At 49.3% G+C, this 15913-nt stretch overlaps 1 protein-coding gene across 1 annotated transcript in view; it reads left to right on the forward strand.

Annotated features, from left to right (window-relative positions):
* The window catches only part of FBN3 (fibrillin 3), a 163860-nt gene that overhangs the window by 62943 nt on the left and 85004 nt on the right, over positions 1-15913 (forward strand). Inside the window, 4 exon segments of the mRNA XM_081895332.1 lie at positions 9905-10057; positions 12016-12213; positions 14504-14647; positions 15339-15458. Of these exon segments, the coding sequence (XP_081751458.1) occupies positions 9905-10057; positions 12016-12213; positions 14504-14647; positions 15339-15458 (615 nt within the window).

Consider the following 15913-nt stretch of genomic DNA (forward strand, 5'->3'; position numbering starts at 1 on the left):
GCGATGAATAACGTAGTTTTTGGCAAGAGATGAATGGCAGTAGAAGAGATACAACCGTGGAATGTACTGGGAAATGGCACCTTCTCTGGTTGGACCTACACACAGCGGGGGGGGGGACACTATAAATAAGTCAGAAATTAAATTGTTATAACAATAGAAAAAAACACTATAGAAAATTGCTTAGATTTTTCGTTTGCTCTCCAGCGCCATCTGGTGTTTCATGTTTATAATGCACTCCAAACGATGTTTCTTGACTAATGGGTCTGAGTCCTCACATCCCTCATTTTCCTGCCCTGATCGCGGGACTGTCTCAATGTGATGATATTGGCGCAATTTCTAGGAGTAAGGGAGGGAGAGTATGTGAACTTCCTTCCTTTCTCATCTGGAAAAGTCTCAAAATTCCTCGTGGACTGAGAAAAAGAAATGTTTAGCAGCCGGTTCTTTTTCCACACCTTCTGTAGATTCCGATCCGCTGCTGCACTCTTTTGAAATACTTGTTGATTTGATAATACTGAAACCAACCTGATGGCCTTTCTCTAGTTTCTTCGAACCTTTTCCACTTTATCTCTGTATCTGCCTCATTTTCCCATCAGATTTAATTTATTTTGTGCACTGGCTTCTATAAGTGAAAACCATAAAGGTGTTTTCCTGTTGGCTAAATCTCGGCATCTAATCCAAACGCCATATAAGCTTCTCCTTATGCCATGATTCAAAAAATCTCTATGCATTTTTACCATATCATATAGATAAGCATGCCACCCACAGAGATTCCCATAGCCTTCTAAATCCAACAGTCCTGTGATATCCATTCCTTTAACCAACTAATGCACGCTGCATCATAATATGTCATTATATCACGAAGCAGCTCCTGTCCTTTATCAGCTGGAAAAGTTGCAAAATTCCTCATGGCCTGCAAAAGAAAAAGGGGAGGTTAACAGCTGAAACTTTTTCCTTCTGGAGATTCTGAATGTTCACTGCACTCTTTCTGAGCCTCTGCTCCCCATTCTGTTGTTCCAAAATCTTGGGGAACCTGTCTTGTAAGGACCACGAAACCCACCGGCTTCGAGATGCTGAAAGTTGATGGACAAAGAAGGCTGTCGGGTCGATTCCAATGTTGACCCTGCTCAGAGTAGGTCCGCAACTCACTCAGGTCCATTAATTTCAGTGAGTCTACCCTGGAGTACAGTTGAATTGGTTTCAGCCCACTGGTTTATTTTAGGGTACGGCTGGGGTGTGGAGGTGACATTTTGACTTGGGTGATGACGGGGTGATCATGGAAAATTGCAGGACGTTTTGTGTATGTAGAAACTTGGGGGACTGAACAGCGCAGGTTCAACGTCCAGTCTGGTTTATCTTTGCAAGAATTGGAAGACGGAAGCTTCGGTAGTGGGTTGGGGTGACATACATTTAGTGGTCCCTAACGTGGGGGGCGCTGTGGGTTAAACCACAGAGCCTAGGACTTGCCGATCAGAAGGTCGGCGGTTCGAATCCCCGCGACGGGGTGAGCTCCCGTTGCTCGGTCCCTGCTCCTGCCCACCTAGCAGTTCGAAAGCACCTCAAAGTGCAAGTAGATAAATAGGTACCACTCCGGCGGGAAGGTAAACGGCGTTTCCGTGCGCTGCTCTGGTTCACCAGAAGCGGCTTAGTCTTGCTGGCCATATGACCCAGAAGCTGTACGCCGGCTCCCTCGGCCAATAAAGTGAGATGAGTGCCGTAAACCCAGAGTCAGTCACGACTGGACCTAATGGTCAGGGTCCCTTTACCTGTGTTTTGTAGGCTCCTATGATGTAAATCATGGTTTTAACCCACAGTGCTACCTGCGTCCCTTACTGTTGCTGTATGTAGACTTTCTTTTATCTTATATTTTGGAAATGTACATCCAGGTTTTTTCCCCTTGACATTTTTTGGTGTCCCCAAGCGAGTGGGGTCCTAAGCTATAGCTTGTTTAGTTTATACGTAAATCCGGCACTGCTGAGTTTACAAGATGGAGTGGGGCGGGTAAGGAGAAAGGAGGTGCTCTTTTTCTGTTTTAGGATGGCACATATGGCCGCTAGCATCCTTTCGAGGCTGCCAGAAAAGACTGAGCAAATTTAATTAAGGAGCCTGGTTTTTTTAAAAAGAAAAATAACTCTCCTCCCCCAGTGGGACCACTTGCAGTGCTGGCTGGTTCTTACCTTGGCTACGTCATGCGTTGGGGCTTCTTTATCCCTGCCTCCCCCCACACCACCCAGAGCGAACATGTGCCGTAAATGTGCCGTCACTCGCTGAGAGGAACAATATTTTCTCTGGCCGGGGAGGCCTGCGTCCCAGTGGGTCCTCAAATTACGTCCTGCTTTCTGAAAGGTTCCTTTGTTCCACCGGACAGGACAAGAATTCCTCGCGAGGCGGAGCGCGCTGGACGTTCCCAAGGCTTCCCTTCCTCCCCGTAGATGAGCGGCGATTATGTATTTATTTTTAAAACACAACCCAGCTATGAATAGTACAAAACATCCAGGCATTGCTAGGAGTTATTCTCGACCTGCCAGACATAGCTAAAGCTGTTTCCCAACACTCTGAGCAGGAAATAACTCCATTTCAGCTTTAATTTTTAAGTGTTTTTCTTTTTTCCCTTCCTTTTTTGAATAGCTGCAGTCATTTCTCCTCTGTGTGTATTGCAGGTTGGGTTGTAGCCAGCCCTGTTTTTCTCAAGAGTAGACCCACTGAAACGAATGGGCCTGTTTTAGCTGCCTTTATCCATTTCAGTGGGTAAAGCTTAGTTGAACCAAACCCAATATTGGTCCTGTGCAAAGTAGGGCCGTTGAAATGACTAACTGAGCAGTTTGAAAGCACGTCAAAGTGCAAGTAGATAAATAGGTACCACTCTGGCGGGAAGGTAAACGGCGTTTCCGTGCGCTGCTATGGTTCGCCAGAAGTGGCTTAGTCCTGCTGGCCACATGACCCAGAAGCTGTATGCCGACTCCCTCGGCCAATAAAGCAAGATGAGCACCGCAACCCAGAGTCGGCCATGACTGGATCTAATGGTCAGGCGTCCCTTTACCTTTACCACCTGTATTTGGGACACGGGTGGTGCTGTGACCTAAACCACAGAGCCTAGGGCTTGCTGATCAGAAGGCTGGCAGTTTGAATCCCCATGACGGGTGAGCTCCCGTTGCTTGGTCCCTGCTCCTGCCCACCTAGCAGTTCGAAAGCACGTCAAAGTGCAAGTAGATAAATAGGTACCGCTCCGGCGAGAAGGTAAGCGGCGTTTCCGTGCGCTGCTCTGGTTCGCCAGAAGCAGCTTAGTCCTGCTGGCCACATGACCCGGAAGCTGTACGCCGGCTCCCTCGGCCAATAAAGCGAGATGAGCGCCGCAACCCCAGAGTCGGTCACGACTGGACCTAACGGTCAGGGGTCCCTTTACCTAAGAGGTCTTGGAGCTCTGAACAAACAGCTCCCCAAATTCTTTGGGGAAGCCCTGATTGTGAATGTAGTCCACTGGCTACCCAGAAACCCTCCTTGTCATTCCCAGATCTTCCTTTTGAAGGAGCATTCCTGGGACCAAGCTGTCAGGGGGGGGTGGGAGGGGGAATTTATAGTGGGAAAAGTTCCAAAGGGTTTGGAGGTCAGCAGAAATGTGGTCCATGGCCGCTGCCCCCTCCGCGCCGACGCTTTTGCAGGCGATCTGCTCTGTGTACCTGCCGTGAAAGCAATAAGTTCAGCCAAGAGACGGGGCAGGGGGGCTGCTAAGAGGGAGGAGGTAGAAGCTGAAAGAGCCCCCTGTTTTTTTCCCAGCCGCCTCACGGCGAGGTTCGTGTCAGATCAACCGAGCCGCCGGCAGAAATGGAAGTTTGTGACCTTAATTTTGAGAGGAGAGTCAACAAGCGGCCTCAGGAATTTGCGGGAAGCATCTGAGTTTAATCAAAAGGAGATGTCAAAGTTAATGAGGACCAAGAGGCACATCGCCCCTCCCTCTCTCTTCCCCCCTGCAGACAGGGTTGCGCAAAGACAGATTTGTCGCACGCAGCACAGAACATTACAATATGGCCGGAGCCATATTAACTGTTTCTTCACAACAAATCTTGGCTTTGCATTCTCATCCACCAATATCTCTGTTATATACTGAGTTGAATAGGATCCAAATGGAGCAGTCTGATTGGTCCTAGAACAATAGGATCCAAAATGCAGCAGTCTGATTGGTCCTAGAACAATAGGATCCAAATGCAGCAGTCTGATTGGTCCTAGAACAATAGGATTCAGAATGTAGCAGTCTGATTGGTCCTAGAACAATAGGATTCAGAATGTAGCAGTCTGATTGGTTCTAGAACAATAGGATTCAGAATGCAGCAGTCTAATTGATTCTAGAACAATAGGATCCAGAATACAGCAGTCTGATTGGTCCTAGAACAATAGGATCCAGAATGCAGCAGTCTGATTGGTCCTAGAACAATAGGATCCAAAATGCAGCAGTCTGATTGGTTCTAGAACAATAGGATTCAGAATGCAGCAGTCTGATTGGTTCTAGAACAATAGGATCCAGAATGCAGCAGTCTGATTGGTCCTAGAACAATAGGATCCAGAATGCAGCAGTCTGATTGGTCCTAGAACAATGGGATTCAGAATGCAGCAGTCTGATTGGTCCTAGAACAATGGGATCCAGAATGCAGCAGTATGACTGGTCCGCAGGAGCCACCCAATCCAGCTCCAGGTAGAAGTGAATCCGCAACCTGATTGGCCTACAGGAGAATCTAGGAATTAGCCAATCACGTGCGGCCCATTGCGTAAATAATGTACGGTATATAAAGCAGATATTTTGGGTGAACTTCCATTCCTCCTCACTACTATGAGCTGAATAAAGAGCATGAAATCCACACTCGACTCTGAGTATATTTCAGTCTCTTTGGCCTGCAAGTAATATTGCCAACTTTCCACGACTGCCCATGCTCCTCTGCCTTTAACAGCTCCTTGACATGCAGAAATTCCTCAGGTCAAGTTTTCATGGAGCAGCTAATCGCAAAGGCCTGAACTTTGGCAGCCCTAAGTTCAAATCCTGGGAAAGCTGTTCATGGTGGAAGCCTGAGGCTTTTCAGATGTTGCTGGACACTGGTCCTGAAAGACCTACATTGGCTCCCAGAATGTTTCTGAGCACAATTCAAAGTGTTGGTGCTGACCTTAAAAGCCCTAAACGGCCCAGTATCCCTGAAGGAGCGTCTCCTCCCCCATCGTTCTGCCCGGACACTGAGGTCCAGCTCCGAGGGCCTTCTGGCGGTTCCCTCCCTGCGAAGAGTGAGGTTACAGGGAACCAGACAAAGGGCCTTCTTGGTGGTGGCGCCCACCCTGTGGAACGCCCTCCCATCAGTTGTCAAGGAAATAAACAACTACCTGACCTTTAGAAGACATCTGAAGGCAGCCCTGTTCAGGGAAGTTTTTAATGACTGATGTTTTAATGTATTTTAAATCTTTTGTTGGAAGCTGCCCAGAGTGGCTGGGGAAACTCAGCCAGATGGGTGGGGTATAAATAATAAATTGTTGTTGTTGTTTTTGTTGTTGTTGTTACAATCATACCTCATGTCGAGCATTTTCAGGTTGCGTTCCGCGGCAACCCAGAAGTAACGGAACGGTTACTTCCGTGTTTCACCGCTCGCACATGCACAGACGCTCAAGATGACGTCACGCCCATCCACAGAAGCGGTGAATCGCAACCCGCACAGACACGGGTTGCGTTCTGCTCAGGATGCGAACAGGGCTCTGGAACGGATCCCGTTCACATGCAGAGGTAAAAAGGTAAAGGTAAAGGGACCCCTGACCATTAGGTCCAGTCGTGACCGACTCTGGGGTTGCGGCGCTCATCTCGCTTTACTGGCCGAGGGAGCCGGTGTACAGCTTCCGGGTCATGTGGCCAGCAGGACTAAGCCGCTTCTGGCGAACCAGAGCAGTGCACAGAAACGCCGTTTACCTTCCCGCCAGAGTGGTACCTATTTATCTACTTGCACTTTGACGTGCTTTTGAACTGCTAGGTTCAAATATTTTAATGTTCCATTATTTTAATGTTGTATTTTATTCTTGTTTTTAAGTTGTAACCATTCATCTTGTTTTTATTATTGCTTGTAAGCCGCTCTGAGCCCGGCCTTGGCTGGGGAGGGCGGGGTATAAATAAAAAATTATTATTATTATTATTATTATTATTATTATTATTATTATTATTAATATTATTATTATAGGTTGGCAGGAGCAGGGACCGAGCAACGGGAGCTCACCCCGTTGCAGGGATTCGAACTGCCAACCTTCTGATCAGCAAGCCCTAGGCTCTGTGGTTTAACCCACAGCGCCACCCGCGTCCCTCGTAGGTACAGATAGATAAAACAGCATGCCCAAGCACATTTTGCTCTGGCTTTTAACCAGGTTCCCCAGGAAGGGGGAATTCCAAGGCGAAGCCGCGATCCACATTCCCCACCCGCAAAGACACCTGCATCAAGTACCTCGAAAGCATGGCAAGAAAAACGAATCGCTGACCTCTTGCGAGAAATCACATCCAAAATTCCCCACTGGCAAAGAAATTGAGGAAAGGGGAGGAGCACATTCCCCCCACCTCTGCTCAGTATATACAAACCTGGTTGACTCATTCGTTGGGGTGCCTGTGCGCCAAAGGAGAGCTGGATGATGAGGGCCCCCCCCCTCCGCAAAGCGCTTGCTGTTAATTGCACTGTTCGGCCAGCCCTGGAAACGCCGTCTTTAATCATCCGCTCTCGCAACCCCTCCATTGGAAAACCTCGCAATTAACAGCCTGGGATGCAAACGTCAAAAGGCTAAGGAAGGCTTGGGTGGGACTCTGGCTGCAAGCGAATTTCCTTGCAGACACCTCCCAAATGGCCGTGAGTCAGAGCCCCAAAAATCCAGCATTCCCGGGACGTTTCATGAGGAACCTTTCCAGCTTTCCTTCCCCCCTGCTGAGGCCTGGTTCACAAACACAGAGCACAGCGGGAACCCATTGTGGGAGGCGCCGTGGCAGGGAGGGAGAGTTGAGCAACCAAACGCCCTGCATTTAGACAACCAGCATGTTAGGAAGCCCCCTGACCTGCTAGATTGGATCCCAGTACGTTTCCAAGCCCAATTCAAAGTGTTGGTGCAGACCTTTAAAGCCCTAAGCAGCCTCGGTCCAGTATATCCGAAGGAGCGTCTCCACCTCCATCGTTCTACCCGGACACTGAGATCCAGCTCTGAGGGCCTTCTGGTGGTTCCCTCACTGCGAGAAGCCAAGTTACAGGGAACCAGGCAGAGGGCCTTTTCGGTAGTGGCACCCTACCTGTGGAACACCCTCCCACCAGAGAGAGCAAGAACTACCAGACTTTTAGAAGACATCTGAAGGCAGCCCTGTTTAGGGAAGCTTTTAATGTTTGATGTATTACAGTATTTTAATATTTTTTTGGAAGCCGCCCAGAGTGGCTGGGAAGCCCAGCCAGATGGGGGGGGGGTATAAATAATAAATTATTATTATTATTATAGATCTTCTACATTCAGGGAACTGAAAGTTCCCTCTGTGGCGAAGACCGCCGTATCTGAGCAACCTTGAGCAAAAGACGGATGGTCTCTCTCAAAATCCCCCACCATATTTGGGGATGGAACTTTTTGAGGGGGACAAATAATAATACAGTGGTACCTCTGCATGTCTCAAAGGGACGCAGGTGGTGCTGTGGGTTAAACCACAGAGCCTAGGACTTGCCGATCAGAAGGTCGGCGGTTCGAATCCCCGCGACGGGCTGAGCTCCCGTTGCTCGGTCCCTGCTCCTGCTAACCTAGCAGTTCAAAAGCACGTCAAAGTGCAAGTAGATAAATAGGTACCACTCCAGCGGGAAGGTAAACGCCGTTTCTGTGCACTGCTCTGGTTCGCCAGAAGCAGCTTAGTCCTGCTGGCCACATGACCCGGACGCTGTACACTGGCTCCCTCGGCCAATAAAGCGAGATGAGCGCCACAACCCCAAAGTCGGCCACGACTGGACCTAATGGTCAGAGGTCCCTTTACCTTACCCCCACACCGCGACGCTGTCTCCCCAAAAACAGCAGCCCTCCAGCGCTGGTACCCGAGGCCTTTGAAATGAGAAGTGGTCCGTGAGGGAGAAAGGGGCACAGCCTCGCCCGCCTCAATCAGTTCCAACCTCTTGGTGGCAAGGGGGGGTGGAAATAGCTATAAAAGGAGAATTCCCTGGATGGTCAGATCCAGCTTTGGGCTCTTTGGTGGGACAGGTAGCGATTTAAAATCACAAAATATGCAGCAAAAGGACAGCATGTCAAATTAGGCTTTTAGACTTTTAAAACATGCGTCCCTTTCTTTCCAAAGTTGCCCCCAGCGTAGCAAAAAGACCAGATGTTAGTTTAAAAAAATGGTTTCCTTACAAATTCTTCAAAGGTCAGGTTCATGTTCATTTCCATGAACCTGCCAGAAAAGTTGCACAGGCAGTAAAACTCGGCTTGCTTGCAGTGGTGAAAGTTCCTAAATTATTGGTATGGGAGAAAGAGGCTTGTTAGAGCCATGCGGTCTGAGCCTGGAGCAACTAGCTCTGATCTCTTTACATCCTAAGATTTTTAGGTGGACTGGAGGGGAACCAAGGCCTTGGTTAGCTTCCCTCCAAGGTGAAGGGGAGCGTCCTAGCTAAACCTGACAGGACAGCTTACTCTATGACATTAACCCCTTCCTGCATTAACTAGACTTAAGCATGTTTGTTGTGAGCTTGGTTCTTCTACACCACTCACCCTCCCTCTTGCTTGCACCCTGTCCAGGGAGTGGTCCTCCCTCTCAGCTTTCTCCTCCTCCTCCTGAGTCTCAGCGTTGCCTCCTGTCCTGCCACGTGCCCAGAGTTCAAGCACGATGTCCAGAGCCGGACAGAAGCAATAAAGACGTCCCAACAGATTTGGTGCCCCACCCACCCAGATTTTAAAGAAAGCTGTTTAGAAGAGGCGTTTTCTCCTGAGAAAGGGGGTGCCTCTTGATGCAGGGATGGGGCAACTGACCCTACAGATGCTGTCGAACTCCAACTCACATCAGCCCCTGGCAGCCAGCATGCTCAGTGGTCGGAGAGGATGAGAGTTGGAGCCCAACAATCTTTCTTCTCTTTGGCAATCCCTCATAGCCGAGTAAGATTGTCTTACACAACAGTGTGTCCGTAAGTGACTGTGGAGGCCAATTCTGGATCCACACGTCCTTCCACAATGGGGACATAGGTCTTAGCAGTGTGTCTGTAAGTGACTGTGGAGGCCAATTCTGGATCCACACGTCCTTCCACAATGGGGACATAGGTCTTAGCAGTGTGTCTGTAAGTGACTGTGGAGGCCAATTCTGGATCCACACGTCCTTCCACAGTGGGGACCTAGGTCTTAGCAGTGTGTCCGTAAGTGACTGTGGAGGCCAATTCTGGATCCACACGTCCTTCCACAGTGGGGACCTAGGTTTCCAGGTGGGAGTTGATCCCGGTGTGGATTTGCCAAGCATGCCTTCCTCTTAGCACTGTTCTTGTGTCCTGAGTTCGAGTGTCTTCAAAACCCATGACACCTTTGGTAAAGGCTGTTCTCCAATTGGAGCCCTCGCAGCCCAGTGTTTCCCAGTTGCTGGTGTTGATACTACATTTTTTTAGATTTGCCTTGAGAGAGTCTTTGAACCTCTTTGAGCAATACCTGGAGGTCCCAATCCATTGTTTAGACTGGCATTGTCTGGCTTTTCCGTATGCTGCTCTGGTTTCGCCAGAAGCGGCTTAGTCCTGCTGGCCACATGGCCCAGAAGCTGTACGCCGGCTCCCTCGGCCAGTAAAGTGAGATGAGTGCCGCAACCCCAGAGTCGTCCACGACTGGACCTAATGGTCAGGGGTCCCTTTCTCTGATCTCATGCACATAGCAGGCTCTGCGCATCAGTGACACCTTCTCTCGCTTCTCGTTCCAGACCAGCGAATTGGCACTTGCTTCTCGGCACTCATCGGCGGTCGTTGCGCTGGGGAGCTACCCGGGCAATACACGAAAATGCAGTGCTGCTGTGATTCCGGGAGATGCTGGGCCATCGGTCAAACTCCGGAAATGTGCCCTGTGAGAGGGTCAGGTGAGTGAGGTCTAGGGAGGGGGTTAGCAAGGGCAGCTGACCTTGATCTGGCAACATTGGCTGGGCGGCATGACAACAATATTTTGGAAAGTGACTGATACACTTATGGAAGAAAGCTGTCTGTATATACCGTGTTTTTCGCTCTATAAGATGCACTTTGGTGACGGCAGCCACAAAATTAAAAGACGCCTGCTTCTTGGGAGAAAAGCAATGACAAACCTAGACAGCATCTTAAAAAGCAGAGACATCACCTTGCCAACAAAGGTCCGTATAGTTAAAGCTATGGTTTTCCCAGTAGTGATGTATGGAAGTGAGAGCTGGACCATAAAGAAGGCTGATCACTGAAGAATGGATGCTTTTGAATTTTGGTGCTGGAGGAGACTCTTGAGAGTCCCATGGACTGCAAGAAGATCAAACCTCTCCATTCTGAAGGAAATCAGCCCTGAGTGCTCACTGGAAGGACAGATCCTGAAGCTGAGGCTCCAAGACTTTGGCCACCTCATGAGACTCCCTGCAAAAGACCCTGATGTTGAGAAAGATGGATGGCACAAGGAGAAGGGAACAACAGAGGATGAGATGGTTGGATAGTGTTCTCGAAGCTACCAGCATGAGTCTGACCAAACTGCGGGAGGCAGTGGAAGACAGGAGTGCCTGGCGTGCTCTGGTCCAGGGGGTCACGAAGAGGCGGACACCACTAAACGACTAAACAACAACAAGACACACTTTTCCCCTCCTAAAAAGTGAGGGGAAATGTGTGTGCGTCTTATGGAGCGAATGCAGGCGGGAGGCTCTGTTCAGCGCTCCCTTTAAAGAGCACTGGAGCTTTTTCCCACACACACGCTCCGCACACTCTTTAAAGGGAGCACGGCTCTTAGGGGAGCCTTCTGCCTTAGCCACGCACAGCCTCTTCCGGGGAGAGGGAGCCTTCATCTCCTTCCCGGGAGAAGCTGTGTGTGGCTATCCCATAAGCCAGGACAGCAAGAGGCTATCCCAGAAGCCAGATCCCTCTTGCTGTTCTGGCTTCTGGGATTCAGAATATTTCTTTTATTGTTATCCTCCTCCAAATACGAGGTGCATCTTATGGTCTGGTGCGTCTTATAGAGCGAAAAATACGGTATGCCATATTGGCCTGAATATTCACCTCACTTTTCACCAAATTCTGCCCGTTTTCTGTTTTTAATTTTCCCCCCTTTGCTGCACCCTCTCTTCTCTCTCTTATACCACACCAACAATACAACAAGCTCTCGTTCCTTCTGTCGCTCGAGGTTCAAATCCTGCTCACGAATACGCCGTGCTATAGTATTCCTTTAAGGAATCCGAAAAAAGGCTTTCGTTATTCCACAAACAATAATCATCTGGCTTCTCTGGTTTTAGCTGCTACCGTATTTTTCGCTCTATAAGATGCACCAGACCACAAGACGCACCTAGTTTTTGGAGGAGAAAAACAAGGAAAAAATATATTCTGAATCTCAGAAGCCAGAACAGCAAGAGGGATCGCTGCGCAGCGAAAGCAGCAATCCCTCTTGCTGTTCTGGCTTCTGGGATAGCTGCGCAGCCTGCATTCACTCCATAAGACGCACACACATTTCCCCTTACTTTTTAGGAGGGGGGAAAGTGAGTCTTATAGAGCAAAAAATACGGTAGCTTCACCAATTACAGTCGTACCTTGGTTTTCAAACAGCTTAGTTTTCGAAGGTTTTGGCTCCCGAGCGATCGAAACCCGGAAGTGATTGTTTCCAAGTGATTTGGAAGCCGAATGTCTGAGGGGCTTCCGATTGGCTGCAGGATCTTCCTGCGACCAATCAGAAGCTGCACTTTGGTTTTCGAACGTTTTGGAAGTCAAACAGACTTCGGGAACGGATTCTGAGATATGCCTGTAGTTGCTGCCACATTTCTTTATGAAGCTGCTTTATCATTTAACCAAATGATGATTTGGTTCTCTGCTTTGTCCTCCTCAGATGAATATCGCCGGCTGTGCATCGAAGGCCTCCCAGTTGTTCCGGGCTTCCCTGGGACATTTCCCGGGGTCCCTGGCTTCGGCCCCAATGGAGTTGGGCCAGGAATTAGTGGTCCCGGTGCCTTTGGTCCAAATGGCGCAAACGGTCAAGGTGGGATCCCCGGACTGCCTGGGATGGGGCCTGGTAGCTCAAGCATCGGTAAGTGAAAAAAAGGCACAACATCAAGTTTCTAGACCTCATGGTTTAGAAGGAAAGGGCTGCCTTATGTCGAGTCAGGACTTTGAGCCCAAGAGATGCTGGAGATTAAACCTGGATTTTCTGCCAGGCCAAGCAGTACAGTGGTAGCTCGGTTCTCAAACATAATCCGTTCCGAAAGTCTGTTCTGAAACCAAAGCGTTCCAAAACCAAGGTGCGCTTTCCCATAGAAAGTACAGTGGTGCATCGGTTTAAGAACAGTCCGGTCTAAGAACGATTCGGTTTACGAACACTGCAAAACTGGAAGTAGTGTCCCAGTTTGCGAACTTTACCTCGGTCTAAGAACAGAATAGAACAGAGGGACACAGGTGGCGCTGTGGGTTAAACCACAGAGCCTAGGACTTGCCGATCAGAAGGTCGGCGGTTCGAATCCCCGCGACAGAGTGAGCTCCCGTTGCTCGGTCCCTGCTCCTGCCCACCTAGCAGTTCAAAAGCACCTCAAAGTGCAAGTAGATAAATAGGTACCACTCCGGCGGGAAGGCAAACGGCGTTTCCGTGCGCTGCTCTGGTTCGCCAGAAGCGGCTCAGTCATGCCGGCCACATGACCCGGAAGCTGTACGCCGGCTCCCTCAGCCAGTAAAGCGAGATGAGCGCCGCAACCCCAGAGTCGGCCACGACTGGACCTAATGGTTAAGAGTCCCTTTACCTTTACCTTTAAGAACAGAATCCGAACAGTGGAAGGGCACCGGTGGCAGGAGGCCTCACGAGGGAAGGCATACCTCGGTTTAAGAATGGTTTCGGTTTAAGAACAGACTTCCAGAACGGATTAAGTTCGTAAACCGAGGTACCACTGTAATGCAAAATGGATTAATCTGTTCCAGGCTTTTAAAAACAACCCCTAAAACAGCAATTTAACATGAATTTTACTATCTAAATGAGAGCATTGAAAATGAAAGCGATAAACAATGTACTTCAGTCACATAATCAATCAATTATCAGCTGAACTGGGTTCCACACAGTTACAAAAACAAAACAAAAAAGAGCCACTAAAACAAAAACAATACAGTGGTACCTCTGGTTACGTACTTAATTCGTTCCAGAGGTCCGTTCTTAACCTGAAACTGTTCTTAACCTGAAGCACCACTTTAGCTAATGGGGCCTCCTGCTGCCACCGCTGCATGATTTCTGTTCTCATCCTGCAGCAAAGTTCTTAACCCGAGGTACTACTTCTGGGTTAGCAGAGTCTGTAACCTGAAGCGTATATAACCCGAGGTACCACTGTAAATAGCAAAAACAGACAGACCTCAGCATAACACTCAAATCGGAGCACGTTCGACTTCCGAAAAAGTTTGCAAACTGCCACACTTACTTCTGGGTTTGCAGTGTTTCGGTTCCACATTGTTTGAGTACCAAGGTATTTGAGAACCAAGGTACCACTGTATAACTGAGCTGCCGTCTGTCTGCTAAAGTAAGAGTTGAACGCCTACTGTTCTGTTATAGTAATAGTAATAGTTTATTATTTATACCCCGGGCATCTGGCTGGGTTTCCCCAGCCACTCTGGGCGGCTCAAAACAGAATATTAAAATACAATGACCTATTAAACATTAAAAGCTTCCCTGAACAGGGCTGCCTTCAGATGTCTTTTAAAGAGAAGATAGCTGCTTATTTCCTTCACATCTGAAGGGAGGGCGTTCCACGGGGAGGGCGCCACTACCGATAAGGCCCTCTGTCTGGTTCCCTGTAACTTGGCTTCTCGCAGGGAGGGAAGTGCCAGAAGGCCCTCAGTGCTGGACCTCAGTGTCTGGGCAGAACAATGGGGGTGGAGACGCTCCTTCAGATATACTGGACCGAGGCCGTTTAGGGCTTTAAAGGCCAGCACCAACACTTTGAATTGTGCTCCGAAACGTTCTGGGAGCCAGTGCAGTTCTTTCAAGACCAGTGTTATATGGTCTCGGCGGCCTCTCTCAGTCCCCAGTCTAGCTGCCACATTCTGGATTAGTTGTAGTTTCTGGATCACCTTCAAAGGTAGCCCCACGTAGAGCAGATTGCAGTAGTCCAAGCGAGAGATAACTAGAGCATGTACCACTCTGGTGAGACAGTCTGTGGGCAGGGAGGGTCTCATCCTGCGTACCAGATGGAGCTGCCCTGGACACAGAATGGACCTGCGCCTCCATGGACAGCTGTTGAGCAAAAGATCCCTGTGTTGGAGGGGGTCAGGCTAGATGACCCTCAGGGGTTCCTCCAACTCTACCCCGCTCACAGGAGCAGTAACCGCCCCCGGTGTTTTTGCAGGAACAGCCACCCTCAACCAGACCATCGACATCTGCAAGCATTTCACCAACCTGTGCTTGAACGGGCGCTGCATACCCACCCCGTCCAGTTACCGCTGTGAATGCAACATGGGCTACAAACAGGACATGCGGGGAGAATGCATTGGTGAGTTGGGGAGCCGGGACCACGGGGTGCATGCATGCGCAGCCTTGGCTGACGGAGCAAAGCCGCCATGCTCATGCTAAGAGAATTCTTGCCGCAGTTGTTGCCATAGCTGTCAACCGTCCCTTATTTGGCGGGAAACTCCCTTATCCCAGCGCTGTGTCCCACTGCTGATACTTATTGATGATGTTCCTTAAATTTCCCGGGTTTCAAAGGAAGCAGCTCCTCTCCCTCCCTCTCTGCCAGCCAGGGAGGAGGGAAGCTCCAACTGTGTTGCTTGGCTGCGTTGCTCACCCAATAAGGAGTCTAAGAACGACTGGGGGGTGGAGCTTGCATGCCTTGTGCTGATCAAATCGGCCGCGTTGCCTGGGGACTCGCTTTTGCTCAGCGCTTCCCAGCAGAGAGGTGACGGTGGTTTTCCTTGCTGAGTCCCCTTTGCCGGGTTGCTGAGCTGTGGGAACCATCGCTTGAGGCTTCGTTTGGCTGCTGGCTGGGCTTTCTGCCTTTGGCTCGGAGGGGCTCAGAAGTCGAACATACCTGTGCTTGAAAAATCCCTTATTTTGGCTGCTGATCCCTTATTTTCGAGGCTGCTGGTCCCTTATTTTCAAATCTGTAAGTTGACAGCTATGGTTGTTGCATACATGAACGGTCTTTTATCTTCCCTTGGTATCTCTCTCCACCTTTCCTTGCCAAGACATGGACGAGTGTTCGAGTAGCCCCTGCCTCCACGGCGATTGTGTGAACACGCCCGGCTCATACCACTGCAAGTGCCATGAGGGATTTCAGAGCACCCCTACTAAGCAAGCTTGCATTGGTAAGTTCGGGGAGAAGCTGGGTACCATCTTGGGGAACCGGTGCAAAGAATCCCACCTTTCGGATTGGTGGTTATTGTTATAATAAAAATCCCTTATGGGTACCCAAGAGCCCGTATAGAGTCCTTAATTAGGTTTTCTATCGGTAGGAGAAATTAAAAGAGGCTTGTCGGAATTGCGTTCAACTGAGTGACTCTCCGATCGAGTCCTCCAGAATCGCCTCCGACTTGATTAACAACCTGAGCCTTTGATAAGACTCCAAGCACGTTCCCCATTCTGCAGAGTATCCAGCACAGGGAAGAGATGAGAAGTTTGAGCTACATGGCTAAAGAGCATTTATTCCTAACTACGCAGACAGAAAAGAAACATACATGCTCTCTCTGTGAGAGCAGAGAACAACTGAACAACAAAGGAACAGGAAACCAGTAACATCACATCCTGTCTTCTGTGAGACATC

Source organism: Podarcis melisellensis (genome assembly GCF_964234715.1).
Source record: "Podarcis melisellensis genome assembly, chromosome: 18".
In the NCBI taxonomy this organism is placed as follows: domain Eukaryota; kingdom Metazoa; phylum Chordata; class Lepidosauria; order Squamata; family Lacertidae; genus Podarcis; species Podarcis melisellensis.